Raw genomic sequence first — 25489 nt, forward strand, 5'->3', positions numbered from 1 at the left:
TAAGCAGTTTGTGGTCCGTGAACATGGTGAAGGGCCTACCTTCTAAGAAGTACCTGAAATGCCAGATTGCCAGTTATAGCGCCAACAGTTCCCGGTCGAAAGCACTGTATTTGAGCTCGGGTGGCCGCAGGTGTTTGCTGAAAAACGCCAGCGGTTGCAAGCGTCCCGCGATGAATTGCTCCAGTACCCCACTGACTGCCGTGTTAGATGTGTCCACTGTGAGGGCGGTAGGGACGTCCATTCTGGGGTGCACTAGCATCGCGGCGTTCACCAAGGCTTCCTTCGTTTGAATGAAAGTGGCGGCGGACTCCTCGTCCCAGGTAATGTCCTTGCCCGGACCGGACAGCAGGGCGAACAGGGGGCGCATGATCCGGGCAGCTGAAGGGAGGAAGCGGTGGTAGAAATTGACCATACCTACGAATTCCTGAAGGCCTTTGATCGTGGTGGGTCGGGGGAAATGGCGGACCGCATCTACCTTAGCGGGCAGAGGGGTTGCCCCGTCTGTGGTAATCCTGTGGCCCAGGAAGTCAATGGTGTCGAGCCCGAACTGGCATTTGGCCAGGTTGATTGTTAGACCATAGTCACTCAGCCGAGCATAGAGTTGTCGGAGGTGGGACAGATGCTCCTGACGACTGCTGCTGGCTATGAGGATGTCGTCCAAATAGATGAATGCGAAGTCCAGGTCGTGTCCCACCGCGTCCATCAACCGCTGGAACGTCTGTGCGGCATTCTTCAGGCCGAACGACATGTGGAGGAACTCGAAAAGGCCGAATGGGGTGATGAGAGCCGTTTGGGGATATCGTCCGGATGCATCGGGATTTGATGGTATCCTCGGACGAGGTCTACCTTGGAGAAAATCCGTGCGCCGTGCAGGTTTGCTGCAAAGTCCTGAATGTGCGGCACAGGGTAGCGGTCCGGTGTTGTAGCCTCGTTCAGCCTGCGGTAGTCGCCGCACGGTCTCCAGCCCCCTGTCGCTTTGGGCACCATGTGCGGGGGGAGGCCCATGGGCTGTCGGACCGCCGGATGATCCCCAATTCCTCCATCCTCTTGAACTCCTCCTTCGCCAGTCGGAGCTTGTCCGGGGGAAGCCGCCGAGCACGGGCGTGGAGGGGTGGTCCCTGGGTCGGGATGTGGTGCTGTACGCCGTGTCGGGGCATGGCTGCCGCGAACTGCAGTGCCAGAACCGATGGGAAATCGGCCAGGACCCTGGTGAAGTCGTTGTCGGACAGCGTGATAGAGTCGAGGTGTGGGGCTGGCAACTGGGCTTCTCCCAGGGAAAACTTCTGAAAGGTCTCGGCGTGGACCAGTCTCTTCCTGGGCAGGTCGACCAGTAGGCTGTGAGCCCGCAAGAACTCCGCACCCAGAAGCGGTTGGGCTACGGCGGCCAGTGTGAAGTCCCACGTGAACTGGCTGGAGCCGAACTGTAGCTGCACCGGACGGGTGCCATAGGTCCTTACTGTGCTGCCGTTCGTGGCCCTCAGGGGGGGACCCGGCGCCCTGCTGCGGGTGTCGTAACTCGTCGGAGGTAAGATGCTGATCTCGGCACCGGTGTCGACCAAAAACCGGCGTCCCAACCTCCTGTCCCACACATACAGGAGGCTATCCCGATGGCCAGCCGCCGTAGCCATCAGCGGCAGCTGGCTCTGGCGTTTCCCGGGAACTGGCAGGGCGGGCGACAACGGCGGGCTTCTGCGCCCCACCGCTGGTGGTAGAAACACCATTGCTCGTTGGGCTTCACACCCTTGCCTCTGGGGTTAGCGGGCTGTGCGGCCGGGCCTGGACTGGTTCGCTGCTGGGAGCGTGGCCGGGTGATCAGTGAGATGGACGCCCCACTCACCTTCTTGGCGTTCCACAGCAAGTCCGCCCGGGCTGCCACCGTCCGGGGGTCGCTGAAATCCGCGTCGGACAGCAACAAGCGTATGTCCTCGGGCAGCTGCTCTAGGAATGCCTGCTCAAACATGAGGCAGGGTGTGTGTCCGTCGGCCAGAGACAACATCTTATTCATTAAAGCTGATGGAGGCCTGTCTCCCAAGCCATCCAGGTGCAGTAAATGGGCAGCTCGCTCGCGGTGTGAGAGCCCGAAAGTCCTTAGGAGCAGGGCTTTGAATTCCGTGTACTTGCCGTCCGCCGGGGGAGACTGTAGGAACTCCGCGACCTGGGCCGCTCTGTCCTGGTCGAGGGAGCTCACCACGTAGTAGTAACGGGTGTCCTCTGAGGTTATCTGCCGAACGTGGAATTGGGCTTCTGCTTGCTGGAACCATAGGTGAGGTTGTAGCGTCCAGAAGCTTGGCAGTTTCAGCGAAACCACATGAACAGATGTGGCGTCGTTCATCTCCGGTTCATTTCCGGTCCGGTCTCCGGACCGTCGGGGTCACCAATTGTAGCGGTGTGCTACATGCAGTGCTAAAATAACGACACGGAGTCGGTAAACTGCAGTCAAAGTTAAAGTTTATTCGAACTTCACAGCCTTGCTTTAAAGCCTCCCTCCATCGGCCCTCCCCCGCGCGGATGCTTCGAGAGGCACGTACTGACACCCCCTCAGGCTTTCTCCCTTTGTTGTGGACCTCGCCTTTGTGCCTGCACGCTGGCTAATTGTGAGCCGGTTCGAGTGTGCTAGTAAGTGGGTCGCCACAAGGTTGCCAATTTGATGCTCAAGTGACCCACAATTAAGTCAAGTGGTAATTGACCAGGGTAACAGTACACAGCACATGATGAAAGATTAATTATTTTATTGACCTCAGGAGATATTGAGTGTGCAATATAGTAGTAAATGTTGTTCTAAATGGTAGTTAACTGATAATGACTGCACTAATCTTCAAATATGTAAGATCTTGGAGAGAACATATATTAAGTGTTTCTTGCATAAAAATATATACCTGCCATTGAAAGGGTTGAGTGATGATCTGCTGTGCTGGTTTCCAGATAACAGGACTATCATATGAGTGGTTCGGTAGGTGAATTGAACTCGTCAGAGTTCAATTTCTTTGAAAATTACAAAACTGTTCAAGGGTTTGACAGAGTAGATGGAGGAAGGTTTCGACATGGAGTCTAGAACCTAGGGCCTACAATCCTTAAATTTCTTTATCCATATTAATCAGTCAGGGCATTGAGTTTTGGAGTTGGGATGTTATATTGCAATCTTACAAGATGTTGGTGAGGCTGCACCTGTAGTATTGTGTTCAATTTTGGACCCCATTTTATAAAAAAGGCATCAGTAAATTGGAAAGAGTAGAGAAGATTTACGAGGATGCTGCCAGGGCTCAAGTTATAGGGAGAGGTTCAGCAGGCTTGGTCTTTATTCCTTGGAATGTAGGAGATGAAGGGGTGATGCTGCAAACATGCATAAAATCTTGGGGGGTGGGTGATGTAGACGTGGAGAAAATCATGTTGGATATAGATAGGGTGAATGCACAAAGTCTTTATCCGAAGGAAAGTGAACTGAAAAATAGAGGGCCTACGTTTAAGGTAAGAGGTGAAAGATTTAAAAGGGACCTGAAAAGTGTGGTGCATATATAGAACGAGTTGCCAGGGAATGTGTTTGAGACGGTTACAGTATAATAGCAATATTTAAAAGACATTTGGACTGATATATAGATAAGCGGGGTTTAGAAGGATACGGATAAAATGTGGGCAAATGAGACTAGCTTGTTGGCATGGATAAGTTGCATTGAAGGTCCCTTTCCCACGACATATTACTGTATAACTCTATCCTGGAAGACTGAGTGGACTTGGTAATTGATTGTTTGAAAACCGAGGTCTGTAGATTCAAGATATAAGAGGAACTAATTGATAAAGAGTATGGACAAAATGTTGTTGAAGTGGAAGGTCACCCAGGATCATGATGAATGAATGGTAGCACAGGTATGAGGAGTTAAATATAATCTTCCTGCTCCTATGGCCTTGTATTCCATCTTGTACTGTATTTAAAATAGGACTGCTGCAATTCTAATCCTGTCTAGTCATGAATAAATAAAAATCAAAAAATTGCAGGTGCTGGAAAAATGAAATAAAAAGAGTAATTGCTGGAATTTCTCGGCAGGTCAGGAACGGTGGAAATAATATTTTAGGTCAAAGACCCTTCATTAGAACTTACCAGTTCTGAAGAAGTGTCTTTGAACTGAATCTCCAACTCTGTTTCTCTTTCTGCCTACACTGTCTGACCTGCCAAGTGTTTCTGGTATTTTCATTTTTTATTCCTGATATCTTCATTCTTGTCCACTTCAAGAGTTTTCCTCACCAGCTTCTCACTGTCCACCTGCACTTGGGATCAAGCAGGGGCCAGTTATCTGTGTCCAACTGATGTTTGCTCATCAGCCTGCTGAATCACTCTGCTCTCCAGCTGCTATCAGTCAGGAAGAAGGTACAATAGCCTGAAATCCCACACCGGCAAGCTTCTTCTTTCCGACCCAACCAATTCAGTTCTTGACCCAACCTGCACAACCCAATCACCAGCTCAATGCAGCAACACCTTGACCACTTTGCACTACAATGGCCTTGTTTGTTTATTCCAAATGTGTTCTTTCTTGTATAATTTCACATCATTTATGTTTAATTTGTTTTTCTTACAAATGTTGTGTCTCTGATGCTGCTGGGACTAAGATTTTCACCTGTGCATACATGTATATAACCATGACCTACATTAATCACCATTTTTGCACAAAAGTGTATTTTAACATTCACATCCCTCTGCTTGAGCATCACCATGGATTCATCCCTCTCCACATCTGCAAACCCCACCAAGTTCTGTGCTCCTTGCTTGTACTCTTGATCATTCCACCTCTTCCTTTGCCACAGCACTGGTGGACAAGCCCTCTGCCACCTCTCAAGTTCCCTGTGAAAATACCCCTAACTCTCCACCTCATTCCTCCATGGTAACCCATTCTCTATTAAATTTTCCACGACTAATGCCTCGTTCTTAGGATACATCTTAATTATTTCTGATTATACTCCTGTCATGTTCTTTGAGGTACATATTTTGGCACACTCAAGACACTGCAAAAATGGTCATCGTTTTATCCTTTTGATAATATTCCATTATATCAAAGGAGTCGTACAAGATCTAGTACTTTTGTTTCAGCAGAAATCGCTAACTAATGAGTCTGTGGGGACAGTTTATTCTGATTTTTTTGGTAAACTCCTAATGACAACTGTTGTCATGGAGACAGCAGGGTCTTGTGATCACACCACATGCTTTAAACTGAAGTGTTATTGTACTGTGATTGAACAGTAGTGAAATAGCCACTAACTTCCCATGGGATATCTTAAGGTACAGGGATTTGACGTTCCTGAGAGTACCAAAAAAATCCACAGCCAACCTAGTAACTAAATATCTATGCATCACTTCAAGTATTGCAATAAACAGTATCAGCTTGACCAGCAGTTCATAATGTGACTGAGCTAATAATTTCCTGAGGGAGTCTCAAGTAAGATTGGAGCAGAAATGGTTGACTTACCACAGTTGTGTTCTGCATTGTAACATTTGCGTTTCCAACCTGGCAGTGTTTCCCCTGGTTTTGAAGGAATACAGGAGCAAAACATCTCCAACAAGCTGATGGCTTCACTGCTCGAGAACTACGACATCTTCTTTGAAAACACAGACAAGGTGGACGTCCCACCTGGCACTGGCAAGCAAACGAGAATAATAACTGTGCAGGTAAGTGCCCGCGTATCATCCAGGTTGATAAATGGTTATTCTCACTAGGTGAGGTGCAGTATGATGATAGGAACATGAACGCCAGCATTGATCAATGGAGCTAAATTGTCATTTCATAAGCTATACTTCTAGAACTGTATTAGTCATCAGAAGAAAGCTGATAGATGCTGTCCTTTGTACCTCCTGTGTGTCCATCAGAAGGTTTTGAATTTATTCCTCCTCCATGAGCATAAAAAGCTATGTGGGTTTTCCAGTCCACTACTAAGGAAGCAAATGTCTCCCTGAAAGTGGCTGCATGGGTGTAAAGAATGCAAATTGCTAATTACCTTTGATAGTCAAGGCATTGAGTTCAAGAGTTGAGAAGCTATGCAGCAGCTTTAAAAATTTCTGGTTAGGCTGCATCTGGAGAACTTCAATCATGTCTGGTCACTCCATTAGAGGAAAGGTATGGAAGCTTTGGGACGGTGCTTAGAGGTTTGCCAGGATGCTGCCTGAATTGCAAGGCATGTGCTATGAGGAGAAGTTGGATAAACTTGGGTTGGTTTTTCTGAAGCATCGGAGGTTGTGGGGAGATCTGATAGAAGCTTTGAAGATTATAAGAGGCACAGACACTGAAGTAACCTGAGCAACTTTTCTTGAGGGGATAGATAATTCCAACTATAGAAACAAATACTCATCCAAAAATTAGCTTGGTGTAGAAACTGAACAATACTTTGACGCACTGGGAAAAGCTTGTTTATTTCCATTCCAACATTGTGTCATAACTCTGAGGTCAGGAGAACACATTTCTATCAATTGTCCTATGACCCTTTGCTATGACGTTGTCCAAAGTTATGCTATAGGTTCATAATTATGTTATCACTTCGAATAACTTGACATTTGCTGAGGAAACTTTTCATCTACATGAAGCTTGATTCCAGACCCTGATCAGAGAGAAAGCACGAAGTCACCTGCATGGTCAAAATTGATTTTCAACTGAGGTTCTTGGGTATGCAAAACCCAGTAAAACAACAACATATTCTTCCAAGCCTTGCAGATACTAGAGGCACCACAGATCTGGAAATTTTGGAGCAGGATACTGGAAAAAAAGGCTGGGTCAAAATCACTGGGTCAAAAGGTCAATGTTTCAGGGTGAGACCTTTCATCAGGACTGAAAATTAAGAGACTAGAAGCCAGAATTAAAGTTTAGAGGGAGGAGGAGGAGCACGAGCTGGAATAGATCATGCTCAGCAGTCAGCCACGGTCAGGTTCACCAGTCATGGGGAAATTCAGGTAAAATTTTTAAAGCTATGGAAGATTGGTTCATTCAACAGCTGTCTAATTGAAGGTTATTACAGTGCTTAATCTTGCCAAAATGATTTTAGTTATACAGGGAAATTTATTACAATAAAACAACATCTCAAAAAAGTGAATTAAAAATGTGCAACATTCAGTAGTTTGGAAAATCTGTGAGTCCAACACCATCAGATCCTGAATATGTTAGATTATCCAAAAGATTTTTTCAGTCTCCCTACATGTGCAATGGGATAATGACGAAATCTGTTGGGGCCAGAAATTTTCTGATCCATTATATCCCAACTAGGAATAAATAGAATAATATCACCTCAAAGAGGATACGTTCACAGACTCGAGGAAGCATAATAAGATCTATAATTCTACTCCACACTTGAATGTATATTTTGCATATTTTTGCAAATATGTATTCACAACACCATAATGAGTCATTTGTTCTGACATTTCCACAATTTGCAAATGAATACTTATTCTCATTTTTAATTTTAATTCCTTTCAAAACTGCCTGTTCTGTGCAACATTTGAGACCCAACCTGTCTCCTGCAAAGTGGCTGAGTTCTGAGAGTTAGTTAGGTTTAATTGGTTTATTATTTTGACATGTACCAAAGTACAGCGTCAAGCTTTTGTTTTGCGTGTCATCCAGGCAGATCATGCCATACATAATTATATCAAGGACATAATTAAATTGAGAACACAATTACATTGAAGTTACTAAAGATGGAGAGGTCAAGAGGCTAAAGCTGAGAATTCCTAAGCTTGAGATTGATATTAGAAATTGGGGTGTAATGGAGAGGTGGTAGTTGACCAGAAATGGGGGATCTCATTCACTGGAGTTTTGATAGTACAGATGTAGGCTCAGTATTTCCTCAGTGGTTAGCTGGAAGTCAAAAAGAGGATAAGGATGAAGCCATGGAAGGATTTGATCAAGAAAACATTTTAATTAATTGTCTGTCCAGTATCCTGGTGTGTGCATAAGTGATCGGAGTAGTAAATGAACAGGACATGAGGTAGCTGGAATATGAGGAAGGTAGTACTGGATGAGCCGAGAGTGATGGGTACAAAGTAGAGACAAGCATTAAAGAGCAACACTAGACTGCAGATGCTGAGAACAGGAAAAAAAAGCTGTTGAGGGAAATGGGCAGTCAATATTTCCACTGAGCGCTGTTCCCTCTAAGCTGTGCAGTAACTGAAATGCTCCAACACACATTGCCTTTGTTGCTGCACAGCTGGAGTTTTCTTCTACATAATGTTAATATAGTTTTGAAATCTATGTTAATATAATAGTGAACGACCCTGTAATTATTAATGTGTTAATGAATATAATCCATTATTTTTCTAAATAATAAACATACCACAACCTTTACTGTGAAACGTTTTAGAACTTCAACATATTTACATCATCAGAGTTTCAAGTTAAAACACTGTTAAAAATTGTAACAATAAACACAGAATGGATGTCAGTAGCTTGTTAATAACCTGCCAGATTTTCTGAACGCTGATGCTGTCTAGTCAAAACATTTTACATTTGCCATTGTGCCTGCCAGTTGTTTTAACTGAGTGACATCATTTACAGTAGGCCCTCCTTATCTGTGAGTTCCACATGCGTGAATTCAACCAACTGCGAGTCGAGAAAACCTGGAAGTGCTCTTCCAGCACTTGTTGTTCGAGCGTGTACAGACTTTTTTTTCTTGTCATTATTCCCTCAACAATGCAGTATAACAGCTAGTTTACATAGCATTTACATTGTATTAGGTATTATAAGTAATCTAGATGATTTAAAGTATACGGAGGGATGTGCGTAGGTTACTGTGGATCAGGATCAAAAAATAATCGTAAGTTCTCTTACCATGTAAGTCGGAACAGGTACATCCAGTATTATTTAGCGTCAGTTAGTCAAATGTTTGTCTTAGTATATAGTATATATTTTACCTTACTATGCATATAAAACATTTAAGAACGTTTATTTCAGCGCCGGGCTCAGGAAGTTCCCGAGTTCGATCCAGTGACAGACCACTTCCGAGCGCGCTGTCCTTCCATGCCTGGTTGATGTGGAGGATCAAAAACCCAAAACCCAAAACCCCAAAGCCCAATAATTAAACCACTGCATTGCTTAGTAATAATTGTAGCTTTCATCACGGCAGAGCCTTTCTCACTTTATCCTTTAAAATTTTTCTGATCGTTGACTGACTGTCGCCTAATGCTTTTCCAATGACTGATGGTGTTTCATCTCTTTCCAATCGCTTTATTATTTCCACTTTATTTTCAATCGCGATCGTGATTATTTTCCTGAACAGAAACACTGCAGATTCAGAGCTAGGTCGCTGGGTCCTAATGTCCACTGCACTGAGACAGGTTAAATAAGGTCTGGGGTTCCGCTGGGTCCTAAGGTCCACCGGATTGAGACAGGTTGAATAAGGGACTTGAGCATCCACGTTTTTGGGTATCCGCGAGGGGTCCCGGAACCAATCCTTCGCAGATAAGGAGGGCCAACTGTACTTGTTTTGTGAGTTGTGGGTTGTGCTTGTTTGATATCATAGAGTCATAGAAAACTACGGCACAGAAACAGGTCCTTCAGTCCATCTAGTCCATGCTGAACCATTTAAACTGCCCAGTGCCGGTGACCTGCACCTGGACCATTGCCCTCCATACCCTTCCCATCCATGTACCAATCCTTACTTCTCTTAAACATTGAAATCAAAATTGCAACAACCACTTGCTCCAGCAGCTTGATCCACATTCTCACCAGTGAAGAAGTTTTCTCTCATGTTCCCCTTAAACATTTCACCTTTCACCCTTAACCCATGACCTCTAGTTCTCGTCTCACCCAACCTCAGTGGACAAAACCTGCTGGCATTTACCTTATCTATACCCCTTATAATTTTGTATATCTCTATCACATCTCCTCTCAATCTTCTATATTCCAAGGAGTAAAGTCTTAACCTATTCAGTCTTTCAGTAGGTCCTCCAGTCTTGACAACACCCTTATAAATTTTCTCTGTACTCTTTCAGTCTTATTTACATCATTCCTGTAAGTAGATGACCAAAACTGCATGCAATACTCCAAATTAGGCCTCACCAACGTCTTATACAGCATCAAAATAACAATCCAACTCCAGCACTCAGTATTTTGATCTATGAAGTCCAATGTTTCAAAAGCTTTCTTTATGGCCCTATCTAACTGTGACACTGCTTTCAATGAATTATGGACCTGTATTCTCAGATCATTTTGTTCTACCACACTCCTCAGTGCCCTATCACTCACTGTGTAAGACCTATATTGGTTGGTCCTCCGAAAGTGCAACACCTTGTCTGCTTTTAAGTTCCATCTGCCATTTTTCAGCCCATTTTTCCAGCTGGTCCAGATCTCGCTGCAAACTTTGATAGTCTTCCACTGTTCACTACACTCTCAATCTCAGTGTCATCCGCAAATTTGCTGAACCAATTATCCATATTATAATCCAGATCATTAACATTAGTGACAGACAACAATGGACTCAGCACCAATTCCTGCAGCATTCCTCTAGCCACAGGCTCCAGTCTGAGAGGCTATTACCACTCTCTGGCTTCACCCACAATGTCTAATCCAATTTACTACCTCATCTTCAAGTAACAGAACCTTCTTGACCGACCTCCCATGTGGCAGTCTCCCTTGCCAAGTGCCTTGCTGAAGTCCATGTAGGTAACATCTACTTCCTTGCCTTCATCAACTTTCCTAGTAAATCCTCGATAAACTCTAAGATTGGTTTGACATGACTTACCATGCACAAAGCCATGCTGACTATCCCTAATCAGTCCCTTAGAATATGTTCCAATAACTTCCCACTACTGATGTCAGGCTCACCAGCCTACAGTTTCCTGGTTTATTCTTAGAGCCCTTTAGAAACAGTAAAGCATTAGCTAACCTCCAATGCTCTGGGACCTCACCTGTCACTAAGGCTACGTCTACACTAGACCGGATAATTTTGAAAACGCCGGTTTCGCGTACAAAACGACAGGCGTCCACACTATGTGTTTTTAAAAATATCTCTGTCCACATTGAAACGGATATTTCGGCGAATCTCCTCCTACTGCACATGCGCAGGACACATCTACCGAAAACAAGCGACATGTTTGGTTTCGAATCTCACTGTGAAAGACGGTGTGTGTTTGTTCAGTTACAGACTAGAAAACTTAAAAGACGGACAGCTGTTGGCTTTCGCACAGGAGGACTTAGAAGTTAAAAAAAAACAAATATTGGAGTGTATGGAGGCAACCGACAGGGAGTTCACAGACAGGATGATCTGGGGATACACCCCAGGTTGTTGTGGGAATTGAGAGAAGAGATCGCAGGAGCATTAGCTATGATCTTTGAATCCTCTTTGGCTGCGGGGGAAGTGCCGGAGGACTGGAGAATAGCAAATGTAGTTCCCTTGTTTAAAAAAGGTAATAGGGAGAAACCTGGGAACTATAGACCGGGGAGTCTTACGTTGGTGGTATGCAAACTACTGGAAAGGATTCTTAAGGATAGGATCTACGAGCATTTGGAGAAGTACAGTCTACTCATGGATAGTCAACATGGCTTTGTGAAGGGAAGATCGTGCCTCACGAACCTGATTGAGTTTTTTGAAGAGGTAACAAAAGAAATTGATGAGGGTAGGGCAGTGGATGTGGTCTACATGGACTTTAGCAAAGCATTTGACAAGGTCCCTCATGAGAGACTCATCCAGAAAGTCATGAGGCATGAGATAAGTGGAACCTTGGCTGTTTGGATAAAAAATTTTCTTAAAGGAAGAAAGCAGAGGGTAGTTGTGGAAGGAAAGTATTCTGCTTGGAAGTCAGTGATTAGTGGAGTGCCGCAGGGATCTGCCCTGGGACCCCTGCTATTTGTGATTTTTATAAATGACCTGGATGTAGAGGCGGAAGGATGGATGAGTAAGTTTGCGGATGACATGAAGATTGGAGGAGTTGTGGATGGAGCTGTAGGTTGTCGAAGGTTACAAGAGGATATAGACAGGCTGCAGAGTTGGGCAGAAAAAATGGCAGATGGAGTTCAATCCGGACAAGTGTGAGTTGATGCATTTTGGAAGGAGAAACCAGAAGATTGGGTACAGGATTAACGGTCAGTTACTTAAGAGGATGGATGAACAAAGGGACCTTGGGGTTCAAATCCATACATCCCTCAAGGTCGCTGCACAGGTTGATAGGGTAGTTAATGGGGGATTGAGTTCAAGAGTAGAGAGGTCATGTTGCAACTCTACAAATCTCTGGTGAGACCTCACTTAAGAGTATTGTGTTCAGTTCTGGTCACCTCATTATAGGAAGGATGTGGAAGCTATGGAGAGGTCTACAAGATTATGAGAGGCATAGATAGGGTGGATAGTCATTACCTGTTTCCCAGGGCACCAGTAGCAAACACCAGAGGGTATATGTACAAAATTAAGGGAGGAAAGTTTAAGGGAGACATCAGGGGTAAGTTTTTTACACAGAGGGTTGTGAGTGCCTGGAATGACTTGCCAGGGATGGTGGTGGAGGCTAAAACATTAGGGGTATTTAAGAGCCTCTTGGACAGGCACATGGATGAAAGAAAAATGGAGGGTTATGGAGTAATGTGGGTTTAGTACTTTTTTTAAAATATTATATGGGTCGGCACAACATGGACAGCTGAAGGGCCTGTACTGTGCTGTAGTGTTCTATGGTTCTATGGCTGATGACGAACATTGAAAATCTGATGAACTCTGTTGCATTAATAAAGCCCCTTGTTAAATGTATAAAACATGTCTGCATCTGTATTATCTTGTATTTCCATACAATGTTACATTAGGCTGTTACACATCTATTGTCAGAGAAGTACTTATATAAGTAGGGAAACCACCTTCATACCAGCAAGGACAGAAAACAGTGCAAAGTGAGTATACTTATTTATTCAGTAAGTTATGGGTCAAAGTATTTTTCGAGTACATTTCTAACTCTTCTGGCTTCAGTCTCGTTACCATCTGTTCTGAAGTAGTTGGGTTGCATTCAAGAAAACAATGAAATGGCGCGCTGCCATCACCATCTATTCCGGCACGTCATGACAGTGTTTTCAGATTTCTCCGGTTACCCCGTCCATACTGCTCCAGCCAAGTGGTGTTTTCAAAATTACACACCCTGGAGAGCATTTCTGAAAATCTCTGGTTTCAGGGACGAAAATGCCGTTTTAGTGTGGATGAAGGGTAAAAATGAAGAGAAAAGGCTTTGGTTACGGATTTATCCGGTGTAGGGTGGACGTAGAATAAGGATGATTTAAATTTCTCTGCTAAGGGCTCCTGTAGTTTCTGCATGCCTCCCAGAAGGTCTGAAGGAACTCCTTGTCAGCCCCTGGGGAATTGTCCACCTTGATTTGCCTCAGACAGAAAAACACCTCCTCCTCTTTAATGTATATAGGGTCCATGACCATGCAGCTGCTTTGCCTCACTTCTACAGACTCTATGTCCATGTCCTGAGTAAATAAATGTGAAAACTTCTATATTCTGAATTTTTGATACGTAATATTTCAAATAAAATCATAATCTAAAAGCATTTGAAGTGCTGTGTAATTGTCAGGCTGTGTAAGAATTTCCTGCTCAGAGCAATGGTTGGTCCGTGCAGCTGTAAAAAAATACGAGGGAAAGTTGCTTGTGAGACCCTTCATCTGGATTTCATCAAACACCAATACTGAAGGATGAAACGAACTCTGACAAAGTAACAAGAATAAAAGTTTTTTTTTGAGTAGCAGATCATACCATAAATTGATTCTTAAAGTTGCGATACAGGAAGTTTTAGAACACAGTTACCGTAACCCAGATACTGATGATAACTTTCCAGTGTAATGCTAAGGCTAGTATACAGCTAGGCTGATGAGAGGCAGCTCCCAATGTAAACCTTCTACAGATGGACTCTCTGCTCACACGGAACAGGGAATTGGGAGGGGTTTGATGTTTCCACAAGGGCAAAACTAGAACTCCAGCAGCAGCCATATATTCCCCTCCTCTCCCCTTTCAGTATTTTAAATGGACCATTCTCTTTGCAACTATTGATTTAATGATACAGTGTGGTATAGGCCCTTCCAGCCCTCGAGCCATGCCACCCCAACAACCCACATCCCTAATCATGGGACAATTCACAATGACCACTTATCACTGCCCTGTAGATTTATTGGCACCCAATTTCCCACCATTGAGAACATCTACCATATATGCTGCCTGGGCAGGGTGAAAAGCGTTATCAAGTATGCATCTCACCCTAACCATGTATTTTTGACTCTCCTCCCATCCGGTAGGCGCTACAGGAGCCTCCGCTCCCGCACCAGCAGGCTCAGGAAGAGCTTCTTCCCTGAGGCTGTGACCCTGCTGAACCTCACATCACAGCGCTAAACTGTATTGCACCCATATTGTACTGTCTCAGTACTTCTATATTTGGATGCTGTAGCACTTTTTATTCGCAGTTATTTCGTAAATAACACTATTCTTTTGCACTTCTGGTTAGATGCTAATTGCATTTCATTGGCTTTGTATCTGTACTCAGCACAATGACAATAAAGTTGAATCTAATCTAATCTAATTCCCCAGGGAGCACATATAAAAAACTCCTTATAGAATGGCATGGGAATTGAACTCGAAACTCTGTACACCCCAAGCTGTAACACCAGGATGCTAACCTTGGCACCCACTATGATACGTGATCTGCCAACTACTCCTCATTCTTTGTATGGTACATTGCATTTCCTGCAATACTATGGCAATATCTGTCATTTCATCTCCTCCTTTCCCACCTTCCAGGAACCCAAAATACTGTAGTCTTTCCAGGTAAGTAGTTAGCTATTGATACTGCAGTCAGTATTCACAATGTGGTGGTCTCTACGCTGGAGAAAACACACAAAGATTACGTGATCACTTAGCTAAGTCGCTACACTCAGAACAAAAGAATGAACTTAATCTGTTTTCCTGCCACTTTAATTCACCATTTTATAGTTGTGCTTGAAAGTTTATGAATCCTGTGGAATTTTCTCTATTTCTGCAGAAATATGACCTAAAATGTGAACAGATCTTCATGTAGGTCTTAAAATTAGATCAAGAGAACCCAATTAAATGAATACCACAAAGAACATTATACTTGGTCATTTATTTATTGAGAAAAATGATCAGTCCTGCACATCAGCTTGGAGGGAATGTCAGCATAATATGTTAAAGATATGATATAAATCCAGATGAAGGGTCTTAATCTAAAATCAGAGGAAGTTGACTGAGGATGTGAGGTGGTAAGGTTCTTATAGGGTTAGAGCAGGAGAAGGCTCATTGGAAGCACTAAAACCCCCATTAGTATTGAAAGGTGTAATTTACAGTAAAATTCACACTTCCTAAAGAAAACACGAAATTCAAAACTGCTGGAGCTTAACCAGATGGAGTACAGAAGGAGATAGAGACCCTGGTGGCATGGTGTCAAGTTAACAATAATTCCCTCAGCATCAGCAAAGCAGAAGAGCTGGTCATATGTCCGTGTTTGTATTAAGGGTGCTGAGGTGGAGGTGGCCTAGAGCTTCAGTTTCTTGGGTTTATATATGACCAGCAATTTCCCCTGGACCACCCACATAAACACTATGACCAAGAAAGCATGCTCCACTAGTGCCTCTGCCTCCTCAGAAGATGAAGGAAACTTGGCAGGACTGATGAAGGGTCTGGGCACAAAATGGCAACTGTTCGTTTTCCTCCATATATGCTACCTAACCTGCTGAGTTCCTCCAGCATTTTACGACTATAAGAGACAAGAGCAGAATTAGGCCATTCTGCAAGTTAGCTTTTAGGGAATCCAGCCATTCTACCAATCCCCTAATTCTGCTACGCCATTCCATGATGGCTGATTTATTATCCCTCTCAATCACATTCTCCTGCCTTCTCCCCGTAACCTTTCATGCCCTGACTAATCAAGAACCTATCAACCTCACCTTACTCAATGACTTGGCCTCCACAATCATCTATGGCAGTGAATTGCACAGATTCATTACCATCTGGCTAACAAAATTCCTCCTCATCTCTGTTCTAAAGGGACGTCCCTCTATTCTGAAGCTGTGCCCTCAGGTTCTAGATTCTTCGATGTAGGAAACATCCCCTCCACATCCACTCTGTCTAGGCCTTTCAATATTCAATAGGTTTTCATATTCTCATATTCAGTGAGATTCCCTCCCCCCTTATTTTTCTAACTCCAGTGAGTACAGGCCCAGAGCTATCAAACGCGCCTCACACGTTAACTCTTTCAGTTTCAGAATCATTGTCGTGAACCTCTTCTGGACCATCTGTAGTGCCAGCGCATCTTTTCTCACATAAAGGTCTCGCAGTACTCCATGCTATCTGCCCAATGCCTTATTAAACTTCAGCATTACATCCTTTGCTTTTATATTTTAGTACCCTTAAAATGAATGCTTACATTGCATTTGCCTTCCTTGCACCTGCAAGTTAGCTTTTAGGGAATCCTGCATGGCAAATTCCAAGTTCCTTTGCACATCTGATTTCTGAATTTTCTCCCCATTTAGAAAATATTCTAACACCTTTATTCATTTTACCAAAGTGTATGACATTTCACTTTCCAACACCATATTCTATCTACTCATTCTGCAAATCTAAGTCTTTCCGCATACTCCCTGCTTCCTCACACTATCAGCCCCTCCAACTATCTTTGTATCACCTGCAAACATGGCCACAAAGCCATCAATTCCATCATTCAAATCACTGACATATAACAAGATAAGAAGCGGTCCCAATATTGACCCCTGAAGAACACCACTAGTCACTGGCAGCCAACTAGAGAATATTATTCCCACTCTTTGCCTCCAGCCAATCGGCCAAACTTCTATCCATGTTGGTATCTTTCTTATAATACCATGGGCTTTTATCTGATTTAGCAACCTTATAAGTGACACCTTGTCAGAGGCCTTCTGAAAATTTTCTGTGTGTTGCTCTAGATTTCAAGCATGCATGGAATCACTTTTGTCTTCTATGTGAAAGCATCACAGTTTATTATGGGCAATGCATCTTGGGCAGAGCAAAGACATCTCGGAGACTTGTGAGCTGGTCTATTACAGAAAATAGCCTACGCTCCATTGCCTTTGTCTACACTTCCTCAGGAAGGTAGCCAGAATAATCAAAGATGTTTCCCACCATGGTGTTACTCTCTTCTTCCATTGTGCAGAGTATATAAAAGGTTAAAAATGTTCCATCAGCTAAGGGTCAGCTTGTTTCCAGCTGTTGTAAGATGGACCTCATGTACGATAAAGGTGAACTCTTGATCTCTCAATCTACCTTATCATGGTCCTTGCACCTTATCCATCTGCTTGCAGTGCTCCTTGTCTGCCTTTACACTATAATTCTACATTTATCTTTGTACTACCTCAATGTACTTTATATATAGAATGATCTGTCTGGAATGGATTGCAAAACAAAGCTTTTATCTGCATCTCAGTACATGTGATACCAATAAACCAATTGCCAGCTGGTACTGCACACCTCACACAACTATTGCACAGCTCTTGTTGAACTGATGCAGCATGGGCACACAACAAAATGCTCAGCTGGGCAGGTTCACTTCTGATCTGCGTGCCATAAATGTTGACCTGCTTTTAGAAGTGAGCTGCCACAGATGTTTTTTGAACACTGCACATCAAGGTACAATTAACAGCGTGGCCCCAGAGATTTGAACAAATATAACAGCTGGCTGGAGACCAAGTGTATGGGTCGTGATGTGGAAAGAAGTAAAGCTGGATGGAACTTGTTTATCACTGGAAAACATAGGCTACAAGGAAGTGAACTACTAGGACAGATTTGTGTGTGGATTCAATGGCACATTGTTGGCAAAGTCGCTTATGAGCTGCAAAGGTGGGACAAAAGCTGAACTTGTTCAAAACAAGATGTATATTCCCACAGACCTGATGCATTGCTGTTTGCAAAGTGATTAAATTTCTAAAGTGATCAAAATGCAGTGGCAGTATAATATGTTAAAGATGAACGGTATTTTATCAGTAACATGACCATCAAGTCCTAACAGTACAGAGAGCCATTCAGCCCCTTGTGTCTGTGCCAGTTCTTTGAAAGAGCTCTCCCTTTAATACCACACCCCTGCTATTTCCCTGTAACTCCATGAATTTATTTCCTTTTCAAGTTCCTTTTGTAAGCTGCCTCTGAACCAACTTCCACCAAGTTTTCAGGCATTTCATTCCAATCATAACAACTCACTCTGTTCAAAATCTCCTTATCTGCTCCCACACTCCCTTGACTTGGTCCTTGTGCCAATTATTGAGGCTCTTGATATTGAAAACATTTCCTCTATTGGAAAGCTTCAGATTTTTGAACACCTAGAGTAAATCCTCTCTCAATTCTAAGGGAAACAATTCCTGCTTCTCTGGGCTCTACACAGTTATTGGCTGCAGACCCAGTATATTATGTGATTGCAATAAACCCCATTTTTTACACAGTTGGACTTGCATCTTGAAGGTTACAGTTCGTTAGTGTTTACTTCTGCACCTTGCATGTTAATTCAAGTTATTGGCATAAAACAACCAAGTTGAATGTCAGATTGATGTGGGCAGCATGAAAAACGACATAAACAACTTTCTCTTCAGACAGAATTGCAGTGCCTCAGTACTTTAAGGAATGACAGTCCTAAAATAGACTCTCTAAGATAGCTTAAGTTCCCTGTGGGGCCACCTGCTTTTACTTAAAATAACCTGTTTAATGTACATAAGCATAGCTGAAGCAACCTTACACAGTTATTTACAAGACATGAGCACCATAGCCTTTTTATTCTGGGATAGTTCCTATACAATAAAATCTAATATGGAAGAATGTATGTGCTTCTATAATTCTGGGCTCTTGTGTGTCTTAACATCAGATTCCCCACCATTGGAGGTCATGCTTTCACTTGCCCAGAACTCGGCTGACAAATTCCCTCTCTAGATAGATAGATAGATAGATAGATAGATACTTTATTCATCCCCATGGGGAAATTCAACTTTTTTCCAATGTCCCATACACTTGTTGTAGCAAAACTAATTACATACAATACTTAACTCATTAAAAAATATGATATGCATCTAAATCACTATCTCAAAAAGCATTAATAATAGCTTTTAAAAAGTTCTTAAGTCCTGGCGGTAGAATTGTAAAGCCTAATGGCATTGGGGAGTATTGACCTCTTCATCCTGTCTGAGGAGCATTGCATCGATAGTAACCTGTCGCTGAAACTGCTTCTCTGTCTCTGGATGGTGCTATGTAGAGGATGTTCAGAGTTATCCGTAATTGACCATAGCCTACTCAGCGCCCTTCGCTCAGCTACCGATGTTAAACTCTCCAGTACTTTGCCCACGACAGAGCCCGCCTTCCTTACCAGCTTATTAAGACGTGAGGCGTCCCTCTTCTTAATGCTTCCTCCCCAACACGCCACCACAAAGAAGAGGGCGCTCTCCACAACTGACCTATAGAACATCTTCAGCATCTCACTACAGACATTGAATGACGCCAGCCTTCTTAGGAAGTACAGTCGACTCTGTGCCTTCCTGCACAAGGCATCTGTGTTGGCAGTCCAGTCTAGCTTCTCGTCTAACTGTACTCCCAGATACTTGTAGGTCTTAACCTGCTCCACACATTCTCCATTAATGATCACTGGCTCCATATGAGGCCTAGATCTCCTAAAGTCCACCACCATCTCCTTGGTCTTGGTGATATTGAGACGCAGGTAGTTTGAGTTGCACCATATCACAAAGTCCTGTATCAGTTTCCTATACTCCTCCTCCTGTCCATTCCTGACACACCCCACTATGGCCGTGTCATCAGCGAACTTCTGCACATGGCAGGACTCCGAGTTATATTGGAAGTCTGATGTGTACAGGGTGAACAGGACCGGAGAGAGTACGGTTCCCTGCGGCGCCCCTGTGCTGCTGACCACCGTGTCAGACCTACAGTCTTCCAACCGCACATACTGAGGTCTATCTGTCAAGTAGTCCACTATCCAATCCACCATGTGAGAGTCTACTCCCATCTCCATTAGTTTGTGCCTTAAGATCTTGGGCTGGATGGTGTTAAAGGCACTAGAGAAGTCAAGGAATGTAATCCTCACAGCACAACTGACCCCCTCTAGGTGAGAGAGTGATTTGTGCAGCAAATACGTGATAGCATCCTCCACTCCCACCTTCTCCCTATACGCAAACCGAAGAGGATCCTGGGCGTGCCTGGTTTGTGGCCTCAGATTCTGTATTATCAGCCGCTCCATGGTCTTCATCACGTGCGACGTCAAGGCAACATGTCTGAAGCCATTCAACTCCTTTGGTTGTGGTTTCTTTGGTACCGGGACAATACAGGATGTTTTCCACTGTCTGGGTACTCTTCTCTGCTCCAGGCTCATGTTGAAGATGCGCTGTAGTGGTTCTCCCAGCTCAGTCGCACAGGCCCTCAGTAATCGTGGGGAAACTCCATCCGGTCCAGCCGCCTTGCTGGTACAGATCTTCCTCAGTTGACCTTCCACCTGTGCAGCAGTAATCCTGGGCGTGGGCAAGGTCTCCTGTGAGTGGCTATTTTCCTGTGAGGGAAGTAAGCCTAGTGTGGATTTCTGCGGTGAGGATGAGATTCCCTTTGTGTCTCCAGTTCCTTTTTCAAACTCTTTTTAAAAGACTTACCTCTTCATCCAAGCTGTCTTAATGTCATCTAATAATGCTTCTGTGAAGTATCTTAAGATTATTTACAATACTAAAAGTACTAAAAAAAATTGTGTTGAACCTACAAGGACAGTTGATGGTGATGAACTTGTTTGGAAAGAATGAGGTGGGGACTTTGAAGCTTTAAGATCATGCACCCAGGCTGAAATCACTTATCACAATCCACATGGTCAAACACAATTTCCTGTCCAGAAGTTCATCATCATGTTGCCTGAAAGGGTTAAAGGATCCTATTGGGAGTTGTATGCTCCCAAAGAATAGTAAGGATGTTGCCTATAAATTAGAACAGGAGGTAGAAAATGCATGCAAAAGGGCAATGTTACAATAGCCATGGGGGGACTTCAATATGCAGGTAGATTGGGAAAATCAGGTTGGTGCTGGATTACAGGAGGGGGTATTTCTAGAGTGCCTACAGGATGGCTTTTTAGAGCAGCTCGTGGTTGAGCCCACTAAAGGACCACCTATTCTAGATTGGGAGTTAAGCAATGAATCAGAATTGATTAGCGAGCATAAGGTAAAAAACCCATAGAACACTACAGCACAGTACAGGCCCTTCAGCCCTCCATGTTCTGCTGACCCATATAATCCTTTAAAAAAAGTACTAAACCCACACTACCCTGTAACCCTCCACTTTTCTATCCACCCTATCTATGCCTTTCATAATCTTATAGACCTCTATTAAGTCCCCTCTAATTCTTCTACGCTCTAAAGAGAAAAGTTCCAGCTCTGCTAACTTTGCTTCATATGACTTGTTCTCCAAACCAGGCAACATCCTGGTAAATCTCCTCTGCACTCTCTCCATAGCTTCCACAGCCTTCCTATAATGAGGTTACCAGAATTGAACATAATACTCTAAGTGTGGTCTCACCAGAGATTTGTAGAGTTGCAACATGACCTCTCTACTCTTGAACTCAATCCCCCGTTAATGAAGCCTAGGCCTTCTTAACTACCCTATCAACCTGTGCAGCGACCTTGAGGGATGCATGGATTTGAACCCCAAGGTCCCTTTGTTCATCCACACTCATAAGTAACTGACCATTAATCCTGTACTCAGTCTTCTAGTTTGTCCTTCCAAAATGCATCACCTCACACTTGTCCGGATTGAACTCCATCTGCCATTTTTCTGCCCAAAACTGCAGCCTGTCTATATCCTCTTGTAACCTTCGACAACCTACAGCTCCATCCACAACTCCTCCAATCTTCATGTCATCCGTAAACTTACTCACCCATCCTTCCGCCTCTACATCCAGGTCATTTATAAAAATCACAAATAGCAGGGGTCCCGGGACAGATCCCTGAGGCACTCCACTAGTAACTGACCTCCAGGCAGAATACTTTCCTTCCACAACTACCCTCTGCTTTCTTCCTTTAAGCCAATTTTTTATCCAAACAGCCAAGGTTCCACTTATCCCATGCCTCATGACTTTCTAGATGAGTCTCTCATGAGGGACCTTGTCAAATGCTTTGCTAAAGTCCATGTAGACCACATCCACTGGCCTACCCTCATCAATTTCTTTTGTTAACTCTTCAAAAAACTCATCAGGCTCGTGAGGTACGATCTTCCCTTCACAAAGCCATGTTGACTATCCGTGAGTAGACTGTACTTCTCCAAATGCGCGTGAATTCTATCCTTAAGATTCTTTTCCAGTAGTTTACATACCACTGACGTAAGACTCACCGGTCTTTAGTTCCCAGGTTTCTCCCTATTACCTTTTTTAAACAAGGAACCACATTTGCCATTCTCCAGTCCTCTGGCACTTCCCCCGCAGCCAAAGAGGATTCAAAGATCATAGCTAATGCTCCTGCGATCTCTTCTCTCAATTCCCACAACAACCTGGGGTGTAACATATCTGGCACTGGGGATTTATCAATCTTAATGTTTTTAAGAAGATCCAGCACTTCTTTCTTAATCTCCATGTTGTCCAGCACACAGGCCTGCTCTACTTCAACCTCATCCTGATCAAGATCCTTTTCACTTGTGAATACTGAAGCAAAGTATTCATTTAGGACCTCCCCAACCTCCTCCGCTTCCAGGCACATGTTGCCCTCTTTATCCTTTAGTGGTCCCACCTTCGTTCTCGCCATCCTCCTATTCTGGGCCACTGTCGCTTCCCCCAGGTAGGCTGTCACCCCCCCAACAGTACTCAAACAGGAGTACTTATTGTCAAGGGGTACAGCCACAGGGGTATTCTCTAGTACCTGACTCTTCCCCTTCCCTCTCCTGACTGTCACCCATTTCTCTGTCCCCCGTAGCCTTGGAGTGACCACCTGCCTTTAAGTGCTCTCTATCACCTCCTCACTCTCCCTGACCAGACGAAAGTCATCGAGTTGCATCTCCAGTTCCCTAACACAGCCCCTTAGGAGTTGCATCTCGATGCACCGGGTGCAGATATGGCCATCCGGGACGCCGGGAGACTCCAGGACCTCCCACATCTGACACCCACCACAGAAAACCGGCCTCACACACACTACTTCCTTTTGCAATCAACAACTGCCTCACGTCGTCCCGTTACTGCCAAAGCCCTTTCACTCCGCTGCCCACTCCCAACGCTGCCCACTGGATATGGCTTAGGGATAGTGAGCATAATATGATCAAATTCACCCTGAAATTTAAGAAGGAGAAGCTAAAGTCAGATGTATCAGTATTACAGGGGAGTAAAGGGAATTACAGAGGCATGAGAGAGGAGTTGGCCAGAATTGATTGGAAAAGAACACTGACAGGGATGATGGCAGAGCAGCAATGGCTGGAATTTCTGGAAGTAATTTGAAAGGCACAGGATATATACATCCCAAAGAGGAACAAGCATTCTGAAAGAAAGATGACACGACCGTGGCTAACAAGAGAAGTCAAAGCGAACATAAAAGCCAAAGAGAAGGCATATAATAGTGCAAAAATTAGTGGGAAGTTAGTAATGATTTTTCATGAATCACTGGATTCTTGAATGGTTCTGGAAGACTGGGAAATTGCAAATGTTACTCCACTGTTCAAGAAGGGAGAGAGGCAGAAGAAAGGAAACTATAGGCCAGATGGTCTGACCTCAGTGGTTGGGAAAATCTTGGAGTCAATTATTAAGGCCGAGTTCTCAGGCCGCAGTCAGCATGGTTACCTCAAAGGAAAATCTTGCCTGACAATTCTGTTGGAATTCTTTGAAGAAGTAACAAAGATAGACAAAGGAGATTCGGTTGATGTTACGCACTTGGATTTTCAGAAGGCCTTTGACAAAGTGCCACACTACAGGCTGCTTAACAAGCTAAGAGCCCACAGTATTTTAGGAAAGATTCTAGCACGGATAAAGAAGTGGCCGATTTGTAGGAGGCAAAGAGTGGGAATAAAGGGAGCTTTTTCTGATTGGCTGCTGGTGACTAGTGGTGTTCCACAGAGGTCTGTGTTGGGACCGGTTCTTTTTACTTTATTAGTCAGTGATTTGGATGATGGAATTGATGGCTTTGTGCAAAGTTTGCGGACTATATGAAAATAGGTGGAGGGGCAGGTAGTTTTAAGGAAGTAGAAAGGCTACAGAAGGACTTAGACAGATTAGGAGAATGGGTAAAGAAATGGCAGATGGAATACAGTGTTGGGAAGTATATGGCCATGCACTTTAGTGGAAGAAATGAAAGGATAGACTATTTTCTAAATGGAGAGAAAATACAAATAACTGAGATGTGAGGGGACTTACGAGTCTTATGCAGGATTTCCTAAAGATCAATTTGCGGGTTGAGTCTGGGGTGAGGAAGGCAAATGCAATGTTAGCATTCATTTCAAGAGGACTGGAATATAAAAGTAACGATGTAGTGTTGAGACTTCATAAAGCACTGATGAGGCCTCACTTGGAGTATTGTGGGCAGGATTGGGCTCATCATCTTACAAAAGGATGCGCTGAAACTGGAGAGGGTTCAGAGGAGGTTCACGAAGATGATTCCAGGATTGAATGGCTTGTCATATGAAGAAAGTCTGATGCTCCGGTTCTGTATTCCCGAGAATTCAGAAGAATGAGGGCTGACCTCATTGAAACCTATCGAATGGGGAAAGGCCTTAATAGATTGGATGTGGAGAGGATGTTTCCTGTGGTGCGAGGGACTTAAGACCAGAGGACACAGCCTTAGAGGAGAGGGGTGTCCTTTTAGAACAGAGATGACAAGGAATTTCTTTAGCCAGAGAGGGTGGTGAATCTGTGGAAGTCTTTGCCACAGGCAACTGTGTGGCCAAGTCTTTATGTATATTTAAGGCAGAGTTTGAGAGATTCTTGATTGGTTTCGGCATGAAGGAATACAGGGAGAATGCAGAAGATAGGGGCTGATCTCACACTAAACCTGTGGCATCTAGTTTTGGACTCCCCTATGCTGGGGAAAAGACTGGCCATTCACCTTATCAATGTCCCTCATGGTTGTATAAGCATCTACAATATCAACCTTCAACCTCCCTCACTTCAGTCCCAGTGACATTCTCACTGGAACATAGGGGGCTGGGATGACCTTTCAGAGGCTTATTAAATTATAAGGGCATAAAGAGAGTACATTGTTGGATTATTTTTTTCCCCAGCACGGAGTAGAACAGGAGGGCAGGTTTAAGGTGAGTGGGGAGGAATATAAAGACCTGAGGGGTAAGTTTTTCACACACAGGGTGGTGTTATCTGCCACTACCAACTCGTCTGGAATGAGAGGAAGTGACAAAGGCAGATATAAGGTATTTAGATAGGACTTCGGTAGAAAAGGTGTAGGAGGATATGGACGTTGGTCCCGATCTGGCTTAAGACCAGTCTTGTTTTTGTGATTATGCCCATGTTAAGAAAGATCTTACCTATTTTCAAATTTCTAAATATATATCTCACTGCCTTTACGAAGAACTGAGA

At 43.9% G+C, this 25489-nt stretch overlaps 1 protein-coding gene across 5 annotated transcripts in view; it reads left to right on the top strand.

The window, feature by feature from the left end:
• Positions 1-25489, top strand: part of fam13a (family with sequence similarity 13 member A) — a 277630-nt gene that overhangs the window by 81776 nt on the left and 170365 nt on the right. For all 5 annotated transcript variants that reach the window (XM_073042473.1, XM_073042470.1, XM_073042472.1 and 2 more), the window contains one exon: positions 5500-5653. In XM_073042473.1, coding sequence (XP_072898574.1) covers positions 5500-5653 — 154 coding nt within the window. The remainder of the gene's footprint in view (positions 1-5499; positions 5654-25489) is intronic.

Source organism: Hemitrygon akajei, chromosome 4 (genome assembly GCF_048418815.1).
Source record: "Hemitrygon akajei chromosome 4, sHemAka1.3, whole genome shotgun sequence".
NCBI classification, from domain to species: domain Eukaryota; kingdom Metazoa; phylum Chordata; class Chondrichthyes; order Myliobatiformes; family Dasyatidae; genus Hemitrygon; species Hemitrygon akajei.